This window comes from Equus caballus, chromosome 27 (assembly GCF_041296265.1).
Source record: "Equus caballus isolate H_3958 breed thoroughbred chromosome 27, TB-T2T, whole genome shotgun sequence".
NCBI lineage: Eukaryota > Metazoa > Chordata > Mammalia > Perissodactyla > Equidae > Equus > Equus caballus.
The window spans coordinates 22,816,466-22,840,754 of record NC_091710.1 but is presented as its reverse complement, the minus strand read 5'-3'; the positions used below and the strand labels follow the sequence as shown (position 1 = coordinate 22,840,754).

Genomic DNA, 24,289 nt, shown 5'->3' with positions numbered 1-24,289 from the left:
CACAGGTTATATTCCAAGACTACTGAAACAGGACACTAATATGTCCATAGAATCCTGGAAGCTTAAAAGAAAGCTGATGACAGTGATAATTAAATAATAGTGTAGGACCTTAGCCTTGATCAAATTTATTATTTTAATTCACATATTTGAAAGTTCCCATGACATAAAAATGTTCCTTTCCAATCACCTATTTTTGTGGTTTTTATTTCAATCAAGTCCTTTCTCACTTTCTCTAGGGCACTGAACAAATAATGCTCCCAGTGATAAAGATTTGATATGGAATATAAGTTTTCAGTTTCATCATATGATGAACAGTGTGAAGTGATGCTTTTATAATTTTACTATTTACCAAATTACAAACAGAGAAAGAAAGAAACTGAAAGTATTCCAAAAGTGGAAGTCATTTCTTATCTGACTACGTGATATTTTGTGGTTACTGGCTATGGCAGCCTCTGAAATAAATAGGTGTTTTGAAACTGCTCAGACACTGAAGAGGACCAGAGGAGTGGGCTGCAAGAATGGCACATGATAAGGCATCTCCAGTGGAAAGTTCTTGGAAAATTGATGAAGAATACCACATAGATGAAGATGTGGGCTTTGCTCTGCCAAATCCACTGGTAAGAAAGAGCACTGAAATATGGGCAAAAATATTTTCTTATCATTACTTACCTGCACAAGTTAACTTCTATTGAGCAAATGTTGTGAGGTAATTTCTACTGAACAAAGGGTAAAGCAGTGCCTAAATTAGAGGCAGAGTTTTAATAAATGGGTCTCGCTTAACTTTCTTAAAATTTTCTGCCTAGAAATTTAGTCTTAGATGCAGTTCTTACTTATCTTACACAGATACAGAGAGTGATGAGATAAGGAAACTTTAGAAGTATTTTGGTTTAATACAATTGCATTTTCAGAGGGCATTTGGAAAAAAACAAAGTAATAAATGATCCATGAGTTAAAGGAACTCCATTTCTCAGCTGATTTACCTTAAATTGTACAAAGGATGTGTTCCTACTTTGATTTGGTTTTTTTGAGATGGCACATCAAGCAACTTAGTGTTGTCTTAACATTGTTTGTTGTTTACTAAGTATAAGATTCAAGAGAGAGTCTGAAGTACCTTTTCTTTTTTACAAGTTTTGCCTACAAAGTGTAAGGCATGTAGAGTAAATGTTTACCTTAAAACCTATATTCTCCTAAGTTGTCTTCCAAAGAATGCCATGAAAACCATCTTATCATTAATATTTTAATTATCAAACATTCATATAGCATTTTTTTAAGATTAGCCCTGAACTAACATCTGTTGCCAATCTTTTTTTTTTCTTTTTTCTCCCCAAAGCCCCCCAGTACACAGTTGTATATTATAGTTGTAGGCCCTTCTAGTTATGCTATGTGGGACACCACCTCAGCGTGGCTCGATGAGCAGTGCTGTGTCTGCGCCCAGGATCCGAACCAGCAAAACCCAGGACTGCCAAAGCAGAGTGCACAAGCTTAACCACTCTGCGATGGGGCCAGCCCCTATATAGCATTTTTAAAGCAATTTACACATACTAACTTATTCCATGTTCACAACTCCTCTAAAAGTTATGTATATTATTAACCTCATTTTCCTGATGAGAAAAGTAAGCTTTGCAGAATTTAAGTAATTATCCAAACTCACACAGCTATCAGTGGTAGAGATAGGATGTGAGCCTTACCAGTCTGGCTCCAGAGTCCATGATCTTAAAACCATTATGCTATGCTCCCCTTCTTAAGAGAAGAAGAGACCATAAGGCATTGATTTTTTTTTTCCACCCTTGGATTTAACAAGTTACATGAGATTAAAGGAGAGGATTTCTAGGAGCCAACTCATGTTGTGACAGTTCTGTACACCAGCGTATCTCTATTTGTGGCTCAAACAATTAGCGTCCACACTCTAGAGAGCACCTTTAAATGCAATAAATATACTTTTAGTCAGAGATTTCAATCACACTGTACTTAGAAATAACATCCTGTAAATACCTTGTGTAATACAGGTAAGTCTAAAGCAAATTCCTCCCAATCTAATTTTCCTCTTCAAATTATTAAGCTAATTTAAAAACATGAAGAATGTGTCTTAATTTTATTGCTAAAAGCATCTAGTTTACTTTATATTTGAAAATCAATAATATTCAGACTCGTTCCCCCTCCATACAAACACACAAAATTGCCAAGATTAAAGGGTTTCAAGCACGTACTTATCAATGATACAATAAAAAAATAATCTTTTTCAGAAACTACAAAACTTCATATCAAATTTATTCTTTTTTTTTCCTCCAAATAGTCTGTTCTCTTAAAAAATAAAACAATCGTGGTAATTATGGAGACTTCTAGAATAGATTCCATGGGTTAAAGCAAAACAAACTCTTCTTCAGCTACTTAAAAAATATCACTGCTATTTAAGATGCTTAGGAAGTTAGATTCAGCCTCCTGATACACACACACACACACACATACACACACAAATAGGAGTTACTTTTATTTCTCCACTGAAGATTCTGGAGATTATGAGCTCAAAAATGTCCATTTCATCTCTTTTAATCTATCAGCTTCCTATTCCAAAGGAAAATATTATGTCTTCTAATTCCATATAGATACAAAATGCATTGTCTAATCTAGCAGAAGTTGAATGGCCCACCGTGTTGTTCATTAATTTATACCATTTAGCCATCCTCTGAACCAGAAGTATATTATTGATTGAATTTTACATTTGTTGAAAGTTCTGTCAAATAGGACACAAGTCATCACATATAACAAAAAAACTTTGTTGTTTGGTGAAAATTGCAGCAACCAAATATTTGAGTGTGCTGCACAGTGAAACACACACCAAAAATATATATATGTATTACTGAAAACATTAGAGCACAGCATTTGTGTGGTTAGGGAGAAAAATTCAGAGCAAACGAGAAAGGTGACTATCTCGTGAACATACAGCCTATATCTTTCATAGCTATCAAGCTGCCCTAACAGATTAAGACTGGCCAATCATCTGCAGCCCATCAAAATCTTGGAATTTTATGTTACATTTGTCCTCTTGTTTTATAGCTTACTTATAATGTTAACTTTGTTTTGATGCTTAAAATACACATGTTGGTTTGAGTTAATCTCTCGATTTGACTCCATCCCCATAGTTCAGTATTGATGAGCCTAAGGGCATGTCTGGCAGCAGCCTAATGAAGGAGGCATGGGGACAGGGCATAGGGGGAGTTGTTCAGTGATCGGAATCTTACTTCTGGGTATTGCCTAGGTCTTTTGTTCATATGTTTTCCTTCAAGATGAGATTGTAAATATGATGAGATTCAGGGAGACAGTTTTATTTGGATTTCATGTGCATTTACTGGGCAAAAAATAAGCCTATGGTACAAAGCAGGTAATCACTGTGCATATATACAGCATCTCCTACATAACCAGTACTGTGCCAGGTTCTGTAAGAAATAAAGAATTAAAGGCAGGATAAAATCCTTACCATTGGGTAGTGAGAGGTAAAAAGCAGCATGGATTTTTGAGAGTCGGAAACATTTGTGTTTGAATCATAATAAACTATATATAAAAAGTCACATGAATTGTCTGAGTCTTGGTTTCCTTATTTATGACATGGAGATAACAATCAATTTTTTTGGTCATTATAATAATTAAATGAGAAATTATTGACTCAAGTGCCTAGTCTGCTACTGACATTTAATGTCTCATTTTTATTCTATTAAAAAAAAACGTAAAATTTACCCAAGAAGAAAAAGAAATAGCCGATAATAAGTCACTTAACAACGTGAAAAGGTATAATCCATGGAAGTCATAATTGGGCATATGGGTAGTAGTCAGGAAGATTTTAGTGGAACCTTTGAGGTGACGTTTGAGCAAGAGGCAGATGAGAGCGCTTGGGGAGAGAGGAAGAGGAGGTGCACAGAGAAGGTCTTGAGGCCTGAATGCGCAGATGACAGGGCATGGGCTGGTGTTACTTGGCAGGTAAGTGTGTGTCAGGGCAGCGTTGCACAGAACTGATTTAGAAGCAAAATCAACTACCAGTGGGAGGCAAAACTATTTTACAATAACTTGCACTGTAAATAAAAGTCCTACTTACTTTTTTCAAGGAGGAACTACCTCACCCTTATGATGACTGGATTTCCATTGCTAAAAATCTGCCAGCACTGATTGAGAAGGACCAGTTACGTGCAGAAGTTGAGAAGGTTGGAAAAAGAAGACATTTGTTTTCTATTATAGCTTCTTAACATTTTTAACTGGATTTTGAAGCTCTAATGTCACCCATAGAGATTGAATCAGTCTTTCCATTTATTCTCAGTTAAAGATGCTCAGCATTGATGACCTCCAAGGGCACAAGTCGCAGCGCCTGGCACATCTGGCCCTGGGGTATATCACCATGGCATATGTATGGAATAAAGGTGATGGAGATATCTGTAAGGTATGGAGATTTTCTAACATTTCTTGTGCTCCACGATAAGTTACATTCAACTTACATTAAATGTAAAAAAATTGAAAAGTATTATAACTGCATTTTGTGAAGCTTGGATAACAGGGGAAAAAAAGGAAAAGAAAACAATCATTCACTGACTTAGCATGTCAACTGGTACCATTATTGGATTTTTAGTCTTTTACTTATATAACAGAGTTGCTCCATCCTATGCATATACATAGACATCCTGCTTCTTTCACTTAAATTATATTGTAAACATTTGTTAGTTACTACACAATCATTCTAGTCATCATTGGAAATCACTTTCTAATTTTTCATTGAGTTCCCTAACTTTATTTATTCAATCCTCTATTGATAAATACCTTACTTATTTTTAATATTTTAACATTATAAATGACACTACAATCAATATATTTGAATGTGAACCACTTTTTTCTATGAATTTTGGGAGATATGAACATTTTATGGCTCTTCTTAGTTAATGCTAAAGTGCTATCTTACATCTGCCAACATAGAAAGATATATTAGTTTCACTCTACTCTTATCAACAGTAGGTAACTTTAGATTTAAAATAATATCATCTTGAATTTATCAGGCACCCCTAATCACATGAAACCAATACAGACTGTAATACTCAACCTTTAAACTACAAACAAAGAGATTCCAGAAGCACTTTCTGCCACTTAGTGAAAGTTTTTTTTTTTTTGACAAAAGTAATTATTTTATCTTGTTTTTGTTTGCATGCCCTGTTTAAAGATAAGACAACACATAAGGTCCACCTATGTGATGAGTCATCCCCTAATATAAAGAAGAGGAAGAAGTTGCTTTGCATAATCATGAGAGCAACTTATACTTCCTTATAATTGTCAAACTGTCATGTCTAGATTCTGTGATGATACAAAAAAGTTTAAGATTAGTTCTAGTCTTACAACCTACCTTAAAATTTAGCTAAGCACACAGTCTGTCTACACTTGCTAGAATCTGAGTTTAGCTAAATGCATGGGCATTGCATACAAAAAGAGCACCCATAATGAAGGGCAGCATATGATAGGTGCAGAAGAATGAGAGTCCAGAGGAACTAATTAGTAGTTGACATGATCATGTAATGCTTCAAGGAAGAAGTACAACTTTCATTACTTCTTGAGAGACTGGGAGAGCTTATCCAAGCAGAAGAGGAGAAGAAAAGAAAGAAAGAGAGGACTAACAAAAAATGTGGAGACCAGAATGTACATGACATAATCAAAAGATACTGAATTTACCAGACTGGAAATAAGAAGTAAAAAAGAAAACATGAAAATGTGTTTTTTAAATTGTATCCAGTTTTTGTATACCACGTCTTTCTGAAAAGGACCTTAGAAGATGGCAGTAGGGTGGTGAACATGATGTAATATACACAGAAATTGAAATATAAGGCTGTGCACCCAAAATTTATATACTTTTATCAACCAATGTTACCACAATAAAAAAAAAAGAAGATAGTAATAAAAAAAAAACTATGTAGGGCCAGTCCCAGTGGCCTAGTGGTTAAGTTCGCTGTGCTCTGCTTCGGCAGCCCAGGTTCGGTACCCAGGCATGGACCTACACCACTTGTCAGTGCCCATGCTGTGGTGGTGGCTCACATACAAAATAGAGGAAGATTGGCAACAGATGTTAGCTCAGGGCAAATCTTCCTCAGCAAAAAAAAATAGATATCTAAAAAGATAAAAATATTTAAGTGAGGAAATTGTTGAAAAGAGAAAATAAATGGGTAAAAAATAAGATACATCAATATAAGGCACATTTTGTTTGAGAATGGACAAGAAATTAGCATCTGAGTTTCTTAGCATCTTCATGAAGGTCATTAATACATTAAGATGTGTTTGAACATTTCCTTTCTTTTTCCCGAGTCATTTCAAGTTAATTATTCAATTCAACTTCTTCCCTTTTTGCTTCCCTTTGATCTCTTCTCTAAATCAGAGAGGGGCAAGAGTTGTTTCCTTTTGAAACATGTGCAAATCATTTGCCAATCAAAATGTCTGAATTCCCAGAAGCACAAGCTCTGCAACGGGAAGCACACATCCAGGTGTTTAATACTTAGAGTCAATGATTCTATTGTAACACTGTGTTCTCTTGCCTAAACCATATCTACAAGTATTAAGCTAATCTGAAGCCACTTGGGTTGTGGACCCCCTGACTTTCAAAGAACTGTGGAGTGGGCCACATAGTCACACAGAAGTCCCACCACCCACCATGCCAGGTGGGCCACGCATCCCTGTCCTTTGCCTGGTTAGACAGACAAATTCGAACCATAGGTCGCTGATGACAAGGATATCCTTAATTATTACACGAGACCATCCAAATATAAAAACCAAATTATAGTCAGATGAAGTCAGGCAGATATAGAATAAAATGTCAGCTTTATGACTAGTAGAGCATTTGGAGAACATGGCTTGAGTATGTGGCAAAAATGGGCCTGCTGAGTGTGCCTACCCATCAGGATTGACCCTTGGAAGTAGGAGCCTTTTGCTATATGGCCAAACACAGAGCAAAATTCTATGAATAACAGGCTCAGGAAAAGAAGAGTTGAGGAGAAAAGAGGGCTGAGCTGTAGTTTCACTCCTAAACGCAACAATTAGGTGAGACTTTAATCCTCCTTCAGGAAGTGTGAGTGAAACAGCTGAGATAAACCAAAAGTTTCAGTCCAATTTATATATTCTGCATGGAACTATAAAGCAAGGGTAAAGGAGATTCCTCGTTCCGACACAGGTAAGCCTTCAAAGCCAAGCACCAATGTCACTCTTCCGTGAGGTTTTATAAAAAATCATCCAGGAGAGTTTCTGTCAGCTCTGTGCTCCAAGAGCAGCAATCTGTTTACACTGCTAGTATGTATCACATCCAAAAGTTATAATTACAAATTACTTTGAGCTTCTATGAGACAATTGCTTTTATCTTTGCATTGCTGGTGGATAACGAGTACCTTGCATAGAGGAGTTGCCTAACAAATATTCATGGGACGGATGGATGAATGAATGACTGGGAATAACTCACAGGCCATTAGACAATCAAGGATACAGCCTTTCTTCCTCCTGTCCTCTACCTCTTTTTGCTCTCTATAATCAGATTATGTCCACATCAACACAAATCCAAAATGTAAACATTTAACAATTACCGGAATTAAGTTATGAAACGGAGGAAGAGAAAATTATGTTTGTTTGGTTTCAGGATGCCATTCTATATAGAACAGCTAATGTTTGGCACTCAGGATGCAGTAGAAAAGGTAAAACACTTTAAGGGCTAATACTAAATACTGTGTTTTAATTAGGTCCTGCCAAGCAATATTGCTATTCCTTACTGCAGACTCTCTGAGAAGCTGGGACTGCCTCCTATTCTGGTTTATGCAGACTGTGTCTTGGCCAACTGGAAGAAAAAGGATCCCAGCGGGTAGGTACACTGATTATCATAGGAATGAAGGAGTGCATGCTGTGAGACTCATCAGGGTGTTAGCCACTGGGTTAATTTTTGGCAGCACATCTTCCTTCCCTGTTTTGGGGGTGTGTTTTCCTTGACTGGTGTATCTGTAACTACGAATGTATTCTACATATATGAAAGAGAAGTGTATAATTAACATATGATGAAATGCACCAATCTTAAGTGTTCAGTTTGATGAATTTGACTGTTATATACACATGTGTAATCCTAAACAAGATACGGAATATTTCTGTCGCCTCAGAAAATTCCTTTGTGGCTCTTTTCATTCCATTTCCTACCCCCAGATAAATAATTCTGATTTGCCATATCAAAAAATAGTTTTTTCTGTTATTGGATTTCATCTCATTGAAACCATAGAGTATGCACTCTTTTGTGTCTGTCTGCCCTTGATTAACATGTTTTTGAGATTCTACAAATTTAATTTGTAACTATCCAGTTGCATTTAAGAGTCAACACATCTTCAGCAGCACTAACCACTTAGTGATAAGATCTGCTACAATAAGGGGACAAGAGAACTGTGTGCCCCAGGGCTCTGGGCATTTATCTGCAGAGGAGTATCCTAGACACGAGGATACCACAAAAGGAAAGGATTTGATCTATAAAAGTTTCTTTTTAGTTACAACTAGTTTCAACTATTCATGTGTTTGGTCCTTGCGTATTTAATTTTTTATTTCACTTATAAAGTCCTAAGTTAAGGGTTTGTAATGCTTACTTAAGAAATATAAAAAACATACGCTTTTCTTTTTTTATCTGATTATGTCTTACCTTTGTTAGGTCAGTAGTAGTAAATCTAATAACAATAACTCAAAACCATTTGATTTTTAAATTGATTTTCTTTCTCTCTTCCAACTGGTCCATTGCTTCATGTCTGCTTTCATAAGGCCCATGACTTATGAGTAAGTATTTGATTCTCATTTTAGTCTAAGAATTGCTTGTTATCCAAAGTAAATGTAGGTTTATCATATTCTCCAAATGCATTTTTTAAAATACCAATTAAACTCAGGGAAAAAGTAATTAAAATAACTGTTTAAAGAGCAAATAATACCAGCACTTAATTGTATCTACGACTGTGATATGACTGTGTCTGCTTGATATTATAGCTATAGATACATGCAAAAATAGGACTTGCACATATACAAATGTAATTAATACATATAAATACAAAAGCACACACACTTGTGTATTTATGACAATGGCCTCAGCGGCCAGAAACATAAACCTGTTCTTTTTGACCCAATCCTTCCTATTTTTGATCTATGTGCCAAGCAGAAGCTAAGAGTTAAGGACACAAAGGTAAATATCATAGGTATAAGCCTGCCCTGGTGAAGCTGGACTAATGTGGAGGAAAGGAGACATATGGAAATTATGTAAATTGCTATATGATTAAGAGAAACTGGTAAGAAGATAAAGTACTGGGAGCTCTAATCAAACAAAGAGATGAAGGAGGAACCCCTGCAGCACGTTGTTTAAGCTGAGCCCTGAAGAGTGAGTAGGAGTTAACTAGAAGGAGGGGAAGATGGGAGTGTTCATAATGGAGGAAACAGCAAGAGTGAGTGCCTTGAAGTGACAAAAATCTTGGAGTATTATCAGAAGTGAAGGAAGGCTAGTGTTGCTACTGCACGAAGAATGATGAAAGTACATGGGAAAGGGATAAAGAAATAAATTTTGAAAGAAGATTATGTAGGACTTCTGGCTATGACATGGGATTTAAACAGTGTCTTTAAAAAAATGGAAAGCTACGGAAGGTTTTTAAATGGGAGGATGATATCATCAGTCCCATTTTACAGATGAGAACACTGAAGCAAAAACAGATGACATATCTTGCTCAAGGTCACACAGCAAGCAAGCTGCAGAAATGGTCTGCCTTCAGAAACCATAAATTTAACCAGCACAAAACTCATAGCTACACAGATACTGAAGCCATGTTTGCACCAATGCAAAACTTCAATAAGAAAGAAAATAGGATCTAATCAGTTATTTGAATTCCCCAGTCAATCCCTTTGCATGGCAGAGAAACTGAATCAGGTTCCCAGATAAAAATGCGGACATGAATATATTTATTTAAGCAAAAAGACCACTTCTGAAAATTATACCTTAAAGCAAATATCTCTATCAACATTGAGCATATATATGTGTATATATATATATATATATATATACACATATATATGTATATAGGTTCTAGAATGGAATTTCAAGTCCCAGCTTAATCTACTATTAAAATCTACTATGAATCATATGATCTTAGACAAAGGACCTGACATTGATATCCCCAGCTGTGAAATGGAGATAGTAAAACCTGCCATAATGATCTCACAAGATTATTTTGAAAATAAAATAGAATAAATGAAAAATACTTGAAAACTATAAAGTCGTCAATAAATATACCAAGATTTTTGCTAAATTCTTGACTTCTTTGATTTCTTTAGGAACATGGACATTCTGTTCTCATTTCCTGGTGGGGACTGCGGTAAAGGATTCTTCCTGATTTCTTTACTGGTGGAACTAGCAGCTGCTTCTGCAATCAAAGTATGTCCATCTCCACTGGAAACTTTGTATCTTGATTCACACAAGCAGAGCAATCACTTAGTAACTGAGCTCTATGACTCGAGAAGTAACTTTATCCTAACTAAATACAGCATTTGACTATTTAATTGGAGGTAAAGGATCATCTGATAGACATAAATATTTTATTTATTTTTGTGTATCACCTAAAATATAAAATGTAGGAGCCAGAATATTAAATAAATAAATAAATCAAACTAGAAACCCCAATAAGAGAGAAATATTTTGAATGCAATTTGGCATTGTAACTATATCACATAGTGACATAAATTCAGTGGTTTTGACTATTAGAAATAGAAATATATAAAACTATATAAACATTTCTAAATGATAAATGAATAAAGACAAATCCAGGCCTAATTGAAAATAAGGAAATTAGTCAAACAATTGGAGGGTACTCAGCCCAAGAAAGAAACGGAAATCTCAAATTTAATTTAGGGATTAAGATTTAGGAGAATTTTATTTTATGTCAATGTTTAGTGCTAGGAAATCTTAAGTGTTCGCCTTCTCTTTTTTTTAAGGAAATTCCGATTATATTCAAAGCAGTACAACATCAGGACCAGGACACTTTGCAAAAGGCACTGATTGATATAACTTCTTGTCTACGCAACGCCCTTGAAGTGTTTCACCAAATTCATGGCAAGTATTGTATGCCATACAACATTCTGGGCCAGCAGTCAAAAGTTTCTGATTATCTGAGATGTAAGAGTTGTTGAAAAAAAATGGAAGCAAAAACAACCCTCACTTAGTAGTGTGTTTTCACTTTGTCTACTTTATCTCACTAAATCATTATACGTTCCATGTGGTAGGTTTTATTATGTCCATTTTATAGATAAGGGAATCTAAATTCAGAGAGATAAGATAAATGGCCTAAGTACATAGGTAGTAACTAATGAAGCCAGAATTCCAAGGTAGGTCTATTTAACTCTAAGGAACATCCGTGCCTCCCATTAAACACGATAGAGAAACTTGCCAAAGGTACAGGCTGTTTTAAGTTCTGAAAAACTTAGCTTCTGTTTGATAGGAGCTCTCTATGAATTATGCTTTTTAGAAGTTAACTAAGATACAACAGAGAAAAGCCATTGAGCTCAAAGGTTGTTGCAAAACTAATAGCTAAAATACAAGAATAACCAAAAAAGTACATAAACAGGATTTGCAAAAGGAAATATGCCCTAGCGGGCTGTACATCACTGGGCTTTGAGTTGCTTGGCAAGAAGATTGACCTTCAAATCAAAGACATTAGCAAACTTTGGAGAAGGAAACCCAGGGATGTGGTCCATGGGGCTCCTGGTGTTTTTATTCCTGTTTTTCTTTTGTTTAGGTTTGTTTCTTTATGTGAGTAGTTTATCTGTTATATCACTAAGCACATGAAGTAGCCTTAAAGAAATGTTGACAGTTTAATTGGTCTCGTGAGGATGCTTGGTTGGTGGGCCCATGCTGTTTGACACAAGCTGTGTGTTAGCCCTGTGGTAGATCCCATTCAGCCATTCACTGGACACAGGAGATGAGCAGGGCTCGCCTGGGAGAGAGCACAGACTGACCTCATGCCTTTGCTGCAGTCTATGCTGAAATCCACTATCAGTGGTTTACAATATCTTGATTTTCACCAATATCTCTGATGCTGCTTAATTAAACACATCCCATCTTTTTACAGACTACGTGGACCCAAAAGAATTTTTTGGTATTCTTCGCATATACTTGTCTGGGTATGTAGACTTAAGCTTGAATTTGTTTTCTCTTAAACAATTAACCCAAAGGACACATCAAATTCCCACTCATGGTCCCCACTCTCCATTGGGTTTAGGAAATAATTTACACCCTAAAATACATGTTGTAGAGAAAGAATAGACTCTGTTATTACTTGGCCAGGCGTGCTCTGGATTATGGAGAGAAAAGCTAGTCATTTAAAGAGAGTGGACTGAGCTTTGCTAGAGCAAAGGTAAATTCCTTTCACAGAATACATATGCCAAATTTGCTCAAAATCATTTTATTTATTATTCTCATGCATGAGCATGAGTGGAAGGGGAAGTCTGGAAGAAGAAAAATGAAATCTATCTCACATCACCTTCAATTCATCCTCCATTACAAGATTTAAATGTGAAAATTTGCCAATTAATTCAAATAAAAGTTATTCTTTCCTTCCTGGCCTAGCTGGAAAGGCAACCCCCAGCTGTCAGAAGGTCTGCTCTATGAAGGCGTCTGGGACACCCCAAAGAAGTTCGCTGGGGGCAGTGCAGCCCAAAGCAGCATCTTTCAGTGCTTCGATGTTCTGCTGGGGGTCAAGCAGAGTGCTGGTGAAAGTGAGTAGAAAATGGCAACTAATAATCATATCTTATGTTAACAAAATAGTATTTTAGTATCTAAAAATTACCTCCCCATCAGCATCTCATCTGAGCTTACCAATGCTTTTAGGAGAATCAATACAATAGAGACTTTATTGCCATCGTCTCATTTTACAGATGAAGAAGAAAAAACTTGCAGAGGATTAGTGACTGGCTCCCTGTTAACCTTCTAGAAAGCAGTGAAGCCAGAACTCAAACCCAAGTTCATCACCCTTTTGATCTTAACATTTGAACATGTATATGAGGTCTGATTGGCTGTGGTGAAGCTAATCTCACATGTTCTGAAAATGTATGATCAGATTCAGAAAGAGAATGTCACCTGCAAATGAGACTGACTATGAGTTGAAGCTGAGGAGGTGGAGACCTCAGCGACAAAGAGAGGCTTGGCACTGCCCTTGCTCCTCCATCCTGCTTCCCCAGCAGCCCAGGGGCAATGTCTGCACCAACATTTAAAGATGAGCCACATTCACTATATTCCTTCTAGGGGCTTAGATGGCACAGAGGAAGAAGCTCCAGGAAGAACTTCTTTCTGTCTTTCTCTGTTTTCCTAAACTTGTATTTAATAGTCAAAGGGAAAAGCATTGGGCTGGGTGGAAATAGGCTTTTTTCTTAGTTCATTGAATTATTTACAAATGATCCCTTAAACTCTCTTGGACTCAGTGTTGTAACCTGTCAAGTATAGATTATATATATATCCTGTCTATATCACTGGCTTTTTAGAAGGATCAAATACAGTAGGAAAGTGAGAAAGGAAGTACGAACAAAAATATTTATTATAAAAGAAAGAGTTTAGCTTGTGTGGTTATCAGAATTAAGGATATTTTACAGCAATTATCCATTACTAGTAGCAAGACTAATAGCCTTCTAATAGGATGGTGGTAAACTCCTTCCTGCTTCATGCTACAATGTTGGCCTGTGATCCCCCACCAGCTCTGACCTCACTCTGCCCTTCTCCCCTGGATTGGGGAATGCTTTGGCCTCCCTGCTAACTCATCCTTCTCTTGTACCTTCAGAATCTGCTGCTGAATTCCTCCAGGAAATGAGAACATATATGCCACCAGCTCACCAAAACTTTCTTCGCTCATTAGAGTCAGGCCCCTCAGTCCGTGAGTTTGTCCTTTCAGAAGGTAATGATAGCCTGCAGGCAGCTTATAATGACTGTGTGAAAGCTATGGTCTCCCTGAGAAGCTACCATTTGCAAATAGTTACTAAGTACATTGTGATTCCTGCACACCAGCAGTCCATGAAAAACCAAACACCTGAAGAGCTATCAGAAAAGGAAAATAAAGGAACTGGAGGCACTGATGTCATGCAATTCCTAAAGTCTGTAAGAAGAACAACTGAGATCGCCTTATTGAAGGAAGAATAATGAAACCTAGGTATGGGTACATTTTGTCAAGACAAAGATGTCTGTGTATATTAATGTGACTGCTCATTATATCAGGCCCATGAATTATTAATATGCAGCTTCTTAACAGTACATTATAAAAGATTTCAAAATAATTTTTTCTGATATATGTGCATTGCTTGTATGAAAACAATAAAAAGCAATTATATTAGAAGTGTTATAGTCTATATTCTATAGAATGTAATGATGAAAGTCAATAAAAATTGATATAATAAAATGTTTAAAAATTTCTTTATTCATAATTATTACATATTGCTCCAGATGAGACCCACTTCACACTGCTACCCTTCAAACCTGGCTAATAGATTCCTGTACTTTCCCTATAGTAAAATCACACTTTTTCACAATTATTTGTTTACTTGTCTGTATTTTTGTTACATAATAAGCTTCGTGATGCCAGGGACACTCTGTATTGTTTACCAGACCCATGCATCCCCAGTTCTTGATAGATACTTAGCAAGTATCTGTTGAATTATATAAAAGATTAGTGAACTTATGAATAAATTAATCTGGGCCAGCAAGAAGAGGTCACCTTTGAAATACAGGTTCTCCTGGGAAGTCAGGGTTATTAGGCACTCACACTCTGGCATGAATTTATTTGATAATGGAATCTAAGAAAGTTAGGGCTGGAGAAGAACTTAAAAGTCATATGAGCCAAACTCATTTTAAAGATGACAAAGTTGAGGCTCAGAAGAGTGAAGTAACTTACTTAAGGTCACACAGTTAGTTATAAATGAGAGGAGAACTTAAGTTTTTTGATAATTCTCATCTTCTTCTCTAGACTTGGGGTAGACTAGGTTAGAGAAGGGGGAAGGGAAGGAAATGAGATGATTTAGCAGGACCTCATGAGGTAATATATGGTCAGCCAGAAATTGGGTAAGCTCTTAAAGATGAGAAGAGAAAAAGGGAACAGTGGTTGCATGGGTTCAAGATTAGCAAGCAGTTCCAATTTATGAAAAGCCCAGTTCTGAGGAGATGGGTTGAGTACACCCAAGTAGATTTGAGGAGGGAAATGGAGTCACATATTTCTAAAATTAAACGTCTGAAAACTATTTTAACATTGTTTCTCTAATATAACCCAATAAAATCAAGTAAAAACTTCCTTCTCACAACAAAATCTCACTTGATTCCCCAGAAAGTACACCAAAAGTCCCATGGACACATTTTCTTCTTTATTCTCCTGTCACTGTTTCTGCAGTGAGCATATATAAATTTACAGTGAAAAAAGTATGCATGCATATATATGTGTGTGTGTGCACAAGCTTGTAATTTTTAGAGATAACTGGAAAGATCATCATGTCTTTGAGTTTGACTCGGGTGAGAAACCATTAAACGGAGAGTCAGGAGACCAAGTCACGGATTCCATTTTGGACATCTATCAGCTTTGTGACCTTAGGCAAGTCACTCTGAATTTCTGTAAAATGAGCGTAATAATACTTGCCCTACCTCATTGACCAGGTTCCTGTGAGGACTGAATAAAATACTATAGTGCTAAAGTGTTAGGAAACTATAAAGTACTACTAGGATGGAGGTAAATTGCTGAGGATCATTTATTCGCTCCAAGTTAAGGTTTTTTCTGCGCTATCTGCCACCCTGATCATTCTGGCTCCACAGCTGCACGTGACAGGGCTGCACTTCTGCACTTCAGGAGTTTCTCCCCCAGGGTTGGTTTTACCTAATTAGTATTGAATCACCTTGAGATGCAGAGCATCTTTGGTCCCCTCAGCAAGATCCTTCACCCACACTTTCCCCTTTAGAACAGCACATCCATCTGACCTGCAGGAGGAGAAGTAGGTAGAGGGAGGGAGAAGCAAGGGGCTTTGTCACTGACACTGGGCTGTTGCTGTGCAGGTGATAGACAGAAACCCAGCTTCAAGTTCTCCACAGAGAGTGTGGACACTTGCTCTTCAGAGTCTATTCTCTCATTTCTATCCAAATAATAGAGACCCAGATTCCTGATTTTCCTCTAAGTCACTCCTCTCCAGACTGGGAGAGGTACAACAGAATCCTGGATATGTTTCTAAAGAAGTCCTGCTACTCTGGCATTCCCTCATCACAGTGAGTGTTCCTCTGGGGGGAGCAGTCACCAGAGAGTGAAGGTGTTTTCCTACCATAAGAGAAGGTTTTACTTAGATGTAATGAATTCTTAGTAACATAGATCCTATTTGAATAGAATTAACGATAATTCCATCCCAGTCTATGTCCTAGTAAAATCAGGAGTTTGTAGTGGTATATTCCTCCACATGCTGTTTTCCGTAAGTAAGGAGAATTTAGCTTAAAATATGTATCTTTTTCATATTAAGGATTCAGAAAGTTAAATATTCTTATTCTTTATCCCCTTGCTTCTTTAATGAACTTTTGCCCAATAAATGATTGAGGTTCCTTATGTATAATTTATATCTTATTTTTCTCACTCTAATATGTTAAATATAATGTTACATGGTACAGAGAAAATTTTGCTCAGTTCACACCACTCCGAACCCCTCATACCCTGTATAAGAGCTAGTGTCAAGAGTTATACATTTATTATCAGTTCGTCATCAGCCAAAGATAGATATTTTCTCATTTCCACAGAATTGTTTTATGTGACAATAAACAATTGAAGAGTCAAAAGTTCAGACAAGCTAAAAACTTGGCATATAAACATGCACTAGATGATATCTAAGTTTCTTGCCAACTCTGAGACACAATGGTCCACACAATGCAAGCCTTCCTCTCCAGAACTCTAGAATATAGTGCACACTTATTTAGAGTTTGTCCCCGATAGAGCAACTTTTAAATCTGTAAATTAGTACTGATAGTTACTATTTCCTTAATTCTTCCAAATACCTCTTACTATTCTAAAAGTGTCACATGTATCAATTCACTTAATCATTTCAACGAACCTATGAGATGAGTACTAGCTACTTTGAAGCAAATGGAGACCCAATGGAGTTCGGTTGCTTTCAAAAGCCACACAGTTAGAAGAATATGGCAAAATAAAAAGTTGAACTCAGGCAATCTGACTCCAGAATATGTCAAACCACTACACAGTACAACTTCCCAGTAAGGAACAACTTTTCTCACAAGAAAACTCTGCTCCTTTTGCCTTTTGCAATCAAAGTACTGCACACGAGATTGCATGGGCTCCCCCAAAAATTCCCAATTCATGCAGGACTTTTCACTGTGTTGTCATAACGAGAGTAGTGGAGGCAGGGTGGTAAGAAGACCTACTGTTGTTCCCATTACTGCTATGTGTGGCAACCAGCTGAAGCTTTTCAAAATGGGAACTTGGGGGCATGGCCCTGACCTGGAAGATGCCTTGGAGACCTTTTGGTGGCTGTGGTCTTCCCATAGCAGGTGCAGTCATGGGAATTGAGCTTAATGGGAGCAGAGTCAGTACCTGGAAATACGGTGACCTGTGTGGGAGAGAAGATGGGAAATTTGAAAGCTGGAAATCTGTTTTGTAAAGGATCATCTGCTGGTGTCTACAGAACTGAGTCCATTCACACTTATTTGGAAGTTGCAGTCAAAATAATGTATAAGAAAATTGGAATGGTACAGAGAATCCTACATGAGGTGAAAATACACTACCAATAGGAATATACTTCTACTTTAGAGCTTTTTACTATTTTGAAGATTTCAATTATGTGTACCTAGTATTAGAAATGTACCATAAAAGAAAAAGGACACGATATTAAAGAACAGAATGAAAGCCTTCTCAAAAAAAAAGCTTAAGACTTCATGCACCAGATCATCACAAAAATGTTGTCTCTTCATTTTCATGATATATTACACCAGGAACTCACTTCTTGCTTATGTATAACGTGAACATCAAGAATGCCAATTTGAGACTAGCAACTCAATTGAAAATGCCATATAAAAAGCAGTCTATGTTATGTGGAACTCGTAATCACATTTTCCCCAGAAATTACAACTCAAAGTGCACAAAGACTTAGATAATGCTTGGGCTGTATGCTTTATACATTACTTATTGGGAGACCACCTTTTGACACTGGCACAGCCAAAATCACAGTAAATAAAGCAACATTGGCAGATTACAAAATGCTAAATTTTCAGAAAAAAGTAAAACCTGAGGTGTGGAGCCACTATTGGATTATCAGAAATGTACATTGTGAACCATTACACCTCCTTTAACTGTTCACAGGTCAAAATCAATCAACTGAAAAACAAAAGGGTGGTGGTGAACGTATTTCATTCAGAGGAGGCACGTGCAAAGTTTCTAAATGAGTTGTTCATATAATCTAGTGATGGGAATGTGATTATTATTTATCATCCAAATGATGGAAAAGCTTTTCTCTTGTTGATAGAATGTGCTCACCCACTGGCAACATCAGTAGGTACAGACTTGACAATGTACAAAATAAGTATTGGAGGAAATAGGAATATGCTTCCAGATTTGTTCAGCTTTTAAACGCTAAGTCTCTAAAAATCTTTTATTTTACAAAGTACTGTAAATGCATTTTGATGAAAAATTACCCTGGTGTTTATTTTATTTTATTTTTTTTGAGGACGATTAGCCCTGAGCTAACATCTGCTGCCAATCCTCCTCTTCCTTGCTGAGGAAGACTGGCCCTGAGCTAACATCCATGCCCATCTTCCTCTACTTTACATGTGGGATGCCTTCCACAGCATGGCTTGCCAAGCGGTGCCATGTCCACACCCAGGATCCAAATCGGTGAATCCCGGGCCACTGAAGCGGAATGCACGCACCTAACCACTGTGCCACTGGGCCGGCCCCCTGGTGTCAATTTTGAGGTTCGGTTTTATGAGGGGGTAAAAATAATCAAAAGAGAAGATTTATGTCGGATAGTTGAAAAAACTAAAGAATCTTACATCTTGATAAGAGAAAGTAAAGTTAATAGCTTGAAAGAAAACATAAAAATATATATGGTCCATGATAACGAGAGTCATTGCATTTGTTCATCACTGGAATCCATAATTTAAGGAGAGGAAAATAAAACTTTTGTCCACACAAAAACCAGCACAGGGATGATTATTCATAATTGCCAAAACTTGGAAGCAACCAAGGCGCCCTTCAATACGTGAATGGATAAATAAACTCAGGTTCATCCTGACAATGGTATATTATTCAGTGCTAAAAAGAAATAAGTGTTCAAGCCGTGATAATACATGGAGGAACCATCAAAGCATATTACTGAGTGAAAGAAGTCAATCTGAAAAGGTTATATACTGTATGATTCCAACAATATGACATTCTGGCAAAGGCAAAACCATAGAGACAGTAAAAGGATGAGGGGCTGCCAGGGGTTGGGGGAGGGAGGGATGAATAGGGGAAACACAGAGGATTTTTACTTTAGTGAAACTGTTCCGTATGACACTTTAATGGTGGATACATATGGTTATATGCTGCCAAAACCCATAGAATGTACGGCACCAGGAGTACATTACAGACTTTGTATGATAATGATGTGTCCTTGTGGGTTCATAGTTTGTAACAAGTGTTCCACTCTGGTGTGGGAAGTTGTGCTTGTGTGGGGCAGGAGATATACGAGAACTCTCTGTACTTTCTGCTCAGTTTTTCTATGAACGTAAAACTGCTCCAAAAACCAAAGTCTATTAAAAAAAGAACCTGTTATGTGACTTCAGACAATTCACTTAACCTCTCTGGTTTGTTTTTGCACATGTAAAATGATCAGAGATTAATAGGTCATTCTTAAGGTGCTTTCCAACTCTATGATTCAATCATGTTTGTGATCTACAAATTTACCCACGAAAAAATCAATTGATAGATTAGGTTAATCTAACGGAAATTTTAAACAACAAAAGTCAACATGTTCAAAAGTAGAATAGCACTTATATTTCTTCCAGATCATACAAACAATGATTTTGATGTAGTAGCTATTTTTATATATTGATATATCTTAAAAGTTTACCAAATGTTTTTACTCAATGGCAGTGTTTCCTATCTATAATCCTGTCAGTAAGTCAGAACAGGAATTATTTCTCTTATTTTTTATTAATTTTCAAAAATATTGGAGGCAGGGTGAATGAGAAAAGGTAATACAAGAATAACCTGTCTTTTGCAGAGAGTGTTTTGTGTAGAATATACATAACAGATCCTCTAATTCTCCAAGGATAGTCAACGCCTCACGGACCCTGGGAAGAGCTCCAATGATCAGGCTGATACAACCATCTGCCATCTTTCCACTTCTCTTCGAGAACCATTATTTTAGGTGGTTGCCCACATCCAACTGGAGGATTAACTTGTAGGGAATTTTCTCTCAGCTCTGTTCCCATAGATTTTTGCTTTTGCTCTTATATAGAGATTAGTCAGAGTATTGTTTCATTAATGGGGTTAGACATAACCCTACAAGCATCAGAATCTCTATCCTAGCGGCCAGCCTGTGGCAGTGTGGTTAAGTTCACACACTCTGCTTCGATGGCCCAGGGTTTGTCAGTTTGGACCCTCGGTGCTGACTTAGACACCCCTCATCAGGCCATGCTGAGGTGGCATCCCACGTAGAGGAACTAGAATGACCTACAACTAAGATATATAACTGTGTACTGGGGCTTTAGGGAGAGAAAAGAAAAAGAACTGATGTTAGCTCAGGGCCAATCTTCCTCAGCAAAAAAGAAATGTGTTTAGAATTGATCTAAATTAAGAAAAAAAAAAAGAATTTCTACCCTAATTACTCATTTGTTCAATAGCCATTTAACAGGCAAACTTAGTACGCTAGTCCCTGAGCTAGAGAGTAGAGAGAGAAAGATTAAGGGCACCAATTCTACCTTCAAGGAGCTCACTAGTGGAGAAATGGACAAATGGAGTATTTCAACACAATAGAATAAGGGCTATATAAATACAAATAGAGTGTATAGGAGCATAGAACCATAGTCCCTAACCCAGAACAGAGGGCAGCAGAGGAAGAATGGGGCTTTACATGGACAAATCAGGAAATGAGAGGATGGGACTAGCAATGGTGTGTGGTAAGAATAGACCTTCTTATATTAAGTAATATATGAATTGCATTTTCAAGGGCATAGTACATACGCAAGTGAAAGAAAGTTTAGAAAATTCCAGGGAGAGAGAGAACAGTGCACAAAGAACAGTGGTGAAAACATGTTCTCTTTGAAGAAGTACACATAGTTCAATATGACTGAAGCAAAAAAGAATTCAAAGGGTGATGGGTCAGTGAAGCTAAACCATGACTGATGTCAAGAGCCATGCAGTGAAGTAGTTTCAATTTATCCTGAAAACAAAGCGAAAGATTTTTAAGCAGTGAAATGACTTTATTATATTTGTATATTTGAATAATACTTAAATTAAAGCTTGCCCATTGTAAATAAAGAAATACTTAAATGGCTCTGGCAGTAATTGGAAAGAAAAATTGTGGGGGTGCAGTCAATTGGGGAGTAATAATACAGACAGGGCAACAAGTTTCAAGTCTGAAATGACGGGAAAGTATTATGAGATTAGACTTGAGGCAAAGAGATGAGTTAGGGACTTATTATGATATAATATTTCAATAGTAAAGGGCAAGGAATTGAAAACTATGGCAGTAGAATGGGAGATAAAGGGAAACTTGAAAAATAATATTAAGGCAGTAGGACTGGCAAGACCGGTGTTCTGTTGCATGTTAAGGAGCGACAACTTCCAGGTCTCTAACTGGTCAACTATGGCAACAGAGGTCCCTAGGGCCAGCTTCATGGACATTCAACCTGTGCAGTCACATAGGGTCTTGCATGCAGAAGGGCCTCATATTTGGATTAATGTTCTACTGTCAGTGTCTTGAAATTCTTAACAATTTTGAAGAACAATCCTTACATTTTCATTCTTCTTGGGGCCCCTCAAATTACATTGCCAGTTATGAGATACTATTCACCACCACGTGGAATAGATGAGGAAGATGAACTTTGTTCTTATAATGAGTGGTAAGTACAGCTTGGACCTGTCACTAAGCAGTCAGCTCTCTGCTCAAGACCTTGAGCGAGTTGGTGAAGGTTCTATAAGCCTTTGCTCCTGCCTTAATGGAAGGTATTCAGTGTATGTTTGATGTATTAAAATATGTCATATAAAGCCTCTTTAGAGCAGTCAAGTGAAGATATCTAGTACATGGCAAGAGAGATCCAACTAGAAACAAAACATTGGGAGTTATTAGCTTAGAGATGATGACTGAAGTCTTTGAGTGGATGTGATCACCTAGGGAGAGGGAGCAAAGCGAGAAGAGAGGGAAGCCTTGACCTGAACTATGGAGATCCCCAAAGGTAAGCTAGAACCCATGCAATGAGGCAGAATAACCAAGAAAGGGAAGCCACGCCTCTAGTGCTTATCAGTGATGACTTTAAGTCAGACTGTGCTCCAGGCCTGACTCTGCCACTTACAAAAAGTATGACCTTAGGCTTTTACTTAACTTTTCCAGGCTACAGTTTCCTCAGCTGAATTATGGGAATAACAATAGCACCTAACTCCCAGGGCTGTTATAAGGGTTAAATGAGATACTCCTTGGGAGATGCTTACCATAGGATTTGGCATTGAAAAAAAATAATGACTGTGAACTGTTAGTTTTGAAGCACAATCAAAAGGAATAGATGTCACGGGAGATGTCAGGAAAAGAGTTTTTTAAAAAAAGGAGAAGTAGGCAAAATCCAGATGCCTGAACAATTAAGGAAAGGACTAGAAAATCCCAATAGATTTATGAACAAAGAAGTAATTAATGAGTTGTACAAGAACAGTCTCGGTGTACCAGAATTATTCGGACTGATTGTTTTGACAATTCAGATTTGGACTTCATCACTTCAAAACTGAAACTAAGTATATCAGATGCTGCCACAAGTAAACATATAAATGATACCCTAAAAATTTCCATTATGAACATCTCTTTTCCTTTTCTGAATACTCCTTGATCTATTTCCAAAAGGCCCTAACACCAAGTCTAAGAGAAATGGAACCATTGTTGTGCACCAATACCACTGTAGTTCATGGGAAGGTTGATCATAGGACCTACAACTCTGAAACTCCAAGCCCTACTGTTAGGAAAGGAAGTTTCTTGGTATGATTATGTCTAATCAACTTCCTCTAGGTAAATAAGAAAGATGATAAGCAGAGCTTCATGGAGGGTGTGGCCATTGTGCTCTTCACTGCAGAATAAGTCTCTGGGGCTGCCCCTAAAGTGGTGCAACAGAGACCAGCACAAACTTCCACCTGGCATCAAGACCCCTGTTCTAAAGCTATTAGGGTCCACAGTGAGATAGGGAAGTAGTTATAATAAAGTTGAAAATATCTATATGTTCAGGGCTGAAATAGAAAAAGGTGTCAGTGATTGAAGAAAAGATATAGTCAAAGATAGGAAAGAAACCCAGAAAAACATAATATTATAAAAGGATTTCCAGAATAAGGGGAAAGGAGTTATGAGGAAAATAGCACTTACGTTATCTGATAAGCACTTCATTTTTGGTTTCTCATTCTATTTCCTGCAGATGCATAAACAAAGGCACTTGTTAAAAAGCCACAGAGGGAAGAGGCAATAGAGTAGAGATTCATGCTCCAGTAGGCCTGGCTGAGTTAACAGTGCGAAAGTTCTGGGCAGAGGCAGCAAGTCAGAATTCTAGTCCAATTCTGATGCGAACAGTCAGGATGACATGCGATAAGTCATTCCACTCCCATAAATCTCAAGTTTTTCATATGTTTAATGAGGGTGTTGAACTAAATCGTTTATTCTATAAATGTCCCTTTCAGTTCTGATATTTTACGATTCTATTACATTGTTAAAGAAAATTCTTGAGAGGGTGCAGAAGAAATAGATGAAAAATAGCATGACTAGCATAAACAAAAATAAATGAGCCATTTTTTCATCTGAGATTGAAGGAAAGAAGAAGAATATGATTAAGCACATAAAGTTTGAGAAATTGGAAATACATAAGAATGGAATGGAGGTGTAAGAACCTGAACTTCAAGACTGGTTGGATACCGGGCTGAGGGGAAGTAGACAACTGAGGATTGCTCTGAGGTGTCTGATGGACCATAAATCAATCAGCCTACTTTTGACAAAAAACCTTCAAAGCTGAACCCTCTGTGGAAACTGTTAAATGCATTATCAGAGCACTTCC

At 37.2% G+C, this 24,289-nt stretch overlaps 1 protein-coding gene and 1 pseudogene across 2 annotated transcripts; both read left to right on the top strand.

Annotated features, from left to right (window-relative positions):
• The first annotated feature begins 389 nt into the window (after positions 1 to 389).
• IDO1 (indoleamine 2,3-dioxygenase 1) lies at positions 390 to 14,571 on the top strand. Of its 2 annotated transcripts, XM_014736538.3 has the most exons (10): positions 390 to 617; positions 4,098 to 4,193; positions 4,307 to 4,426; positions 7,740 to 7,858; positions 8,788 to 8,802; positions 10,336 to 10,435; positions 10,993 to 11,110; positions 12,126 to 12,177; positions 12,623 to 12,771; positions 13,827 to 14,571. In XM_014736538.3, the coding sequence occupies exons 1-10, from the start codon at positions 519 to 521 to the stop codon at positions 14,180 to 14,182; spliced, it is 1,224 nt and encodes a 407-aa protein (XP_014592024.1). In that variant the 5' UTR covers positions 390 to 518; the 3' UTR covers positions 14,183 to 14,571. The 2 variants fall into 2 exon arrangements, with proteins under 2 accessions (XP_014592024.1, XP_070108822.1); XM_070252721.1 differs by lacking the exon at positions 8,788 to 8,802.
• Positions 14,572 to 17,584: 3,013 nt separating this feature from the next.
• On the top strand, positions 17,585 to 19,270 carry LOC106782655 (serine/threonine-protein kinase PLK4-like; annotated as a pseudogene).
• Positions 19,271 to 24,289: the final 5,019 nt, after the last annotated feature.

Bases quoted from the DNA above. Each gene is read 5' to 3' on its own strand.
- IDO1 (XM_014736538.3), top strand. From the start codon at position 519: ATGGCACATGATAAGGCATCTCCAGTGGAAAGTTCTTGGAAAATTGAT. The intron at 11,111-12,125 runs GCAAGTATTGTA...ATCTTTTTACAG, and splicing joins AGTGTTTCACCAAATTCATG to ACTACGTGGACCCAAAAGAA. The intron at 12,178-12,622 runs GTATGTAGACTT...TTCCTGGCCTAG, and splicing joins CTTCGCATATACTTGTCTGG to CTGGAAAGGCAACCCCCAGC.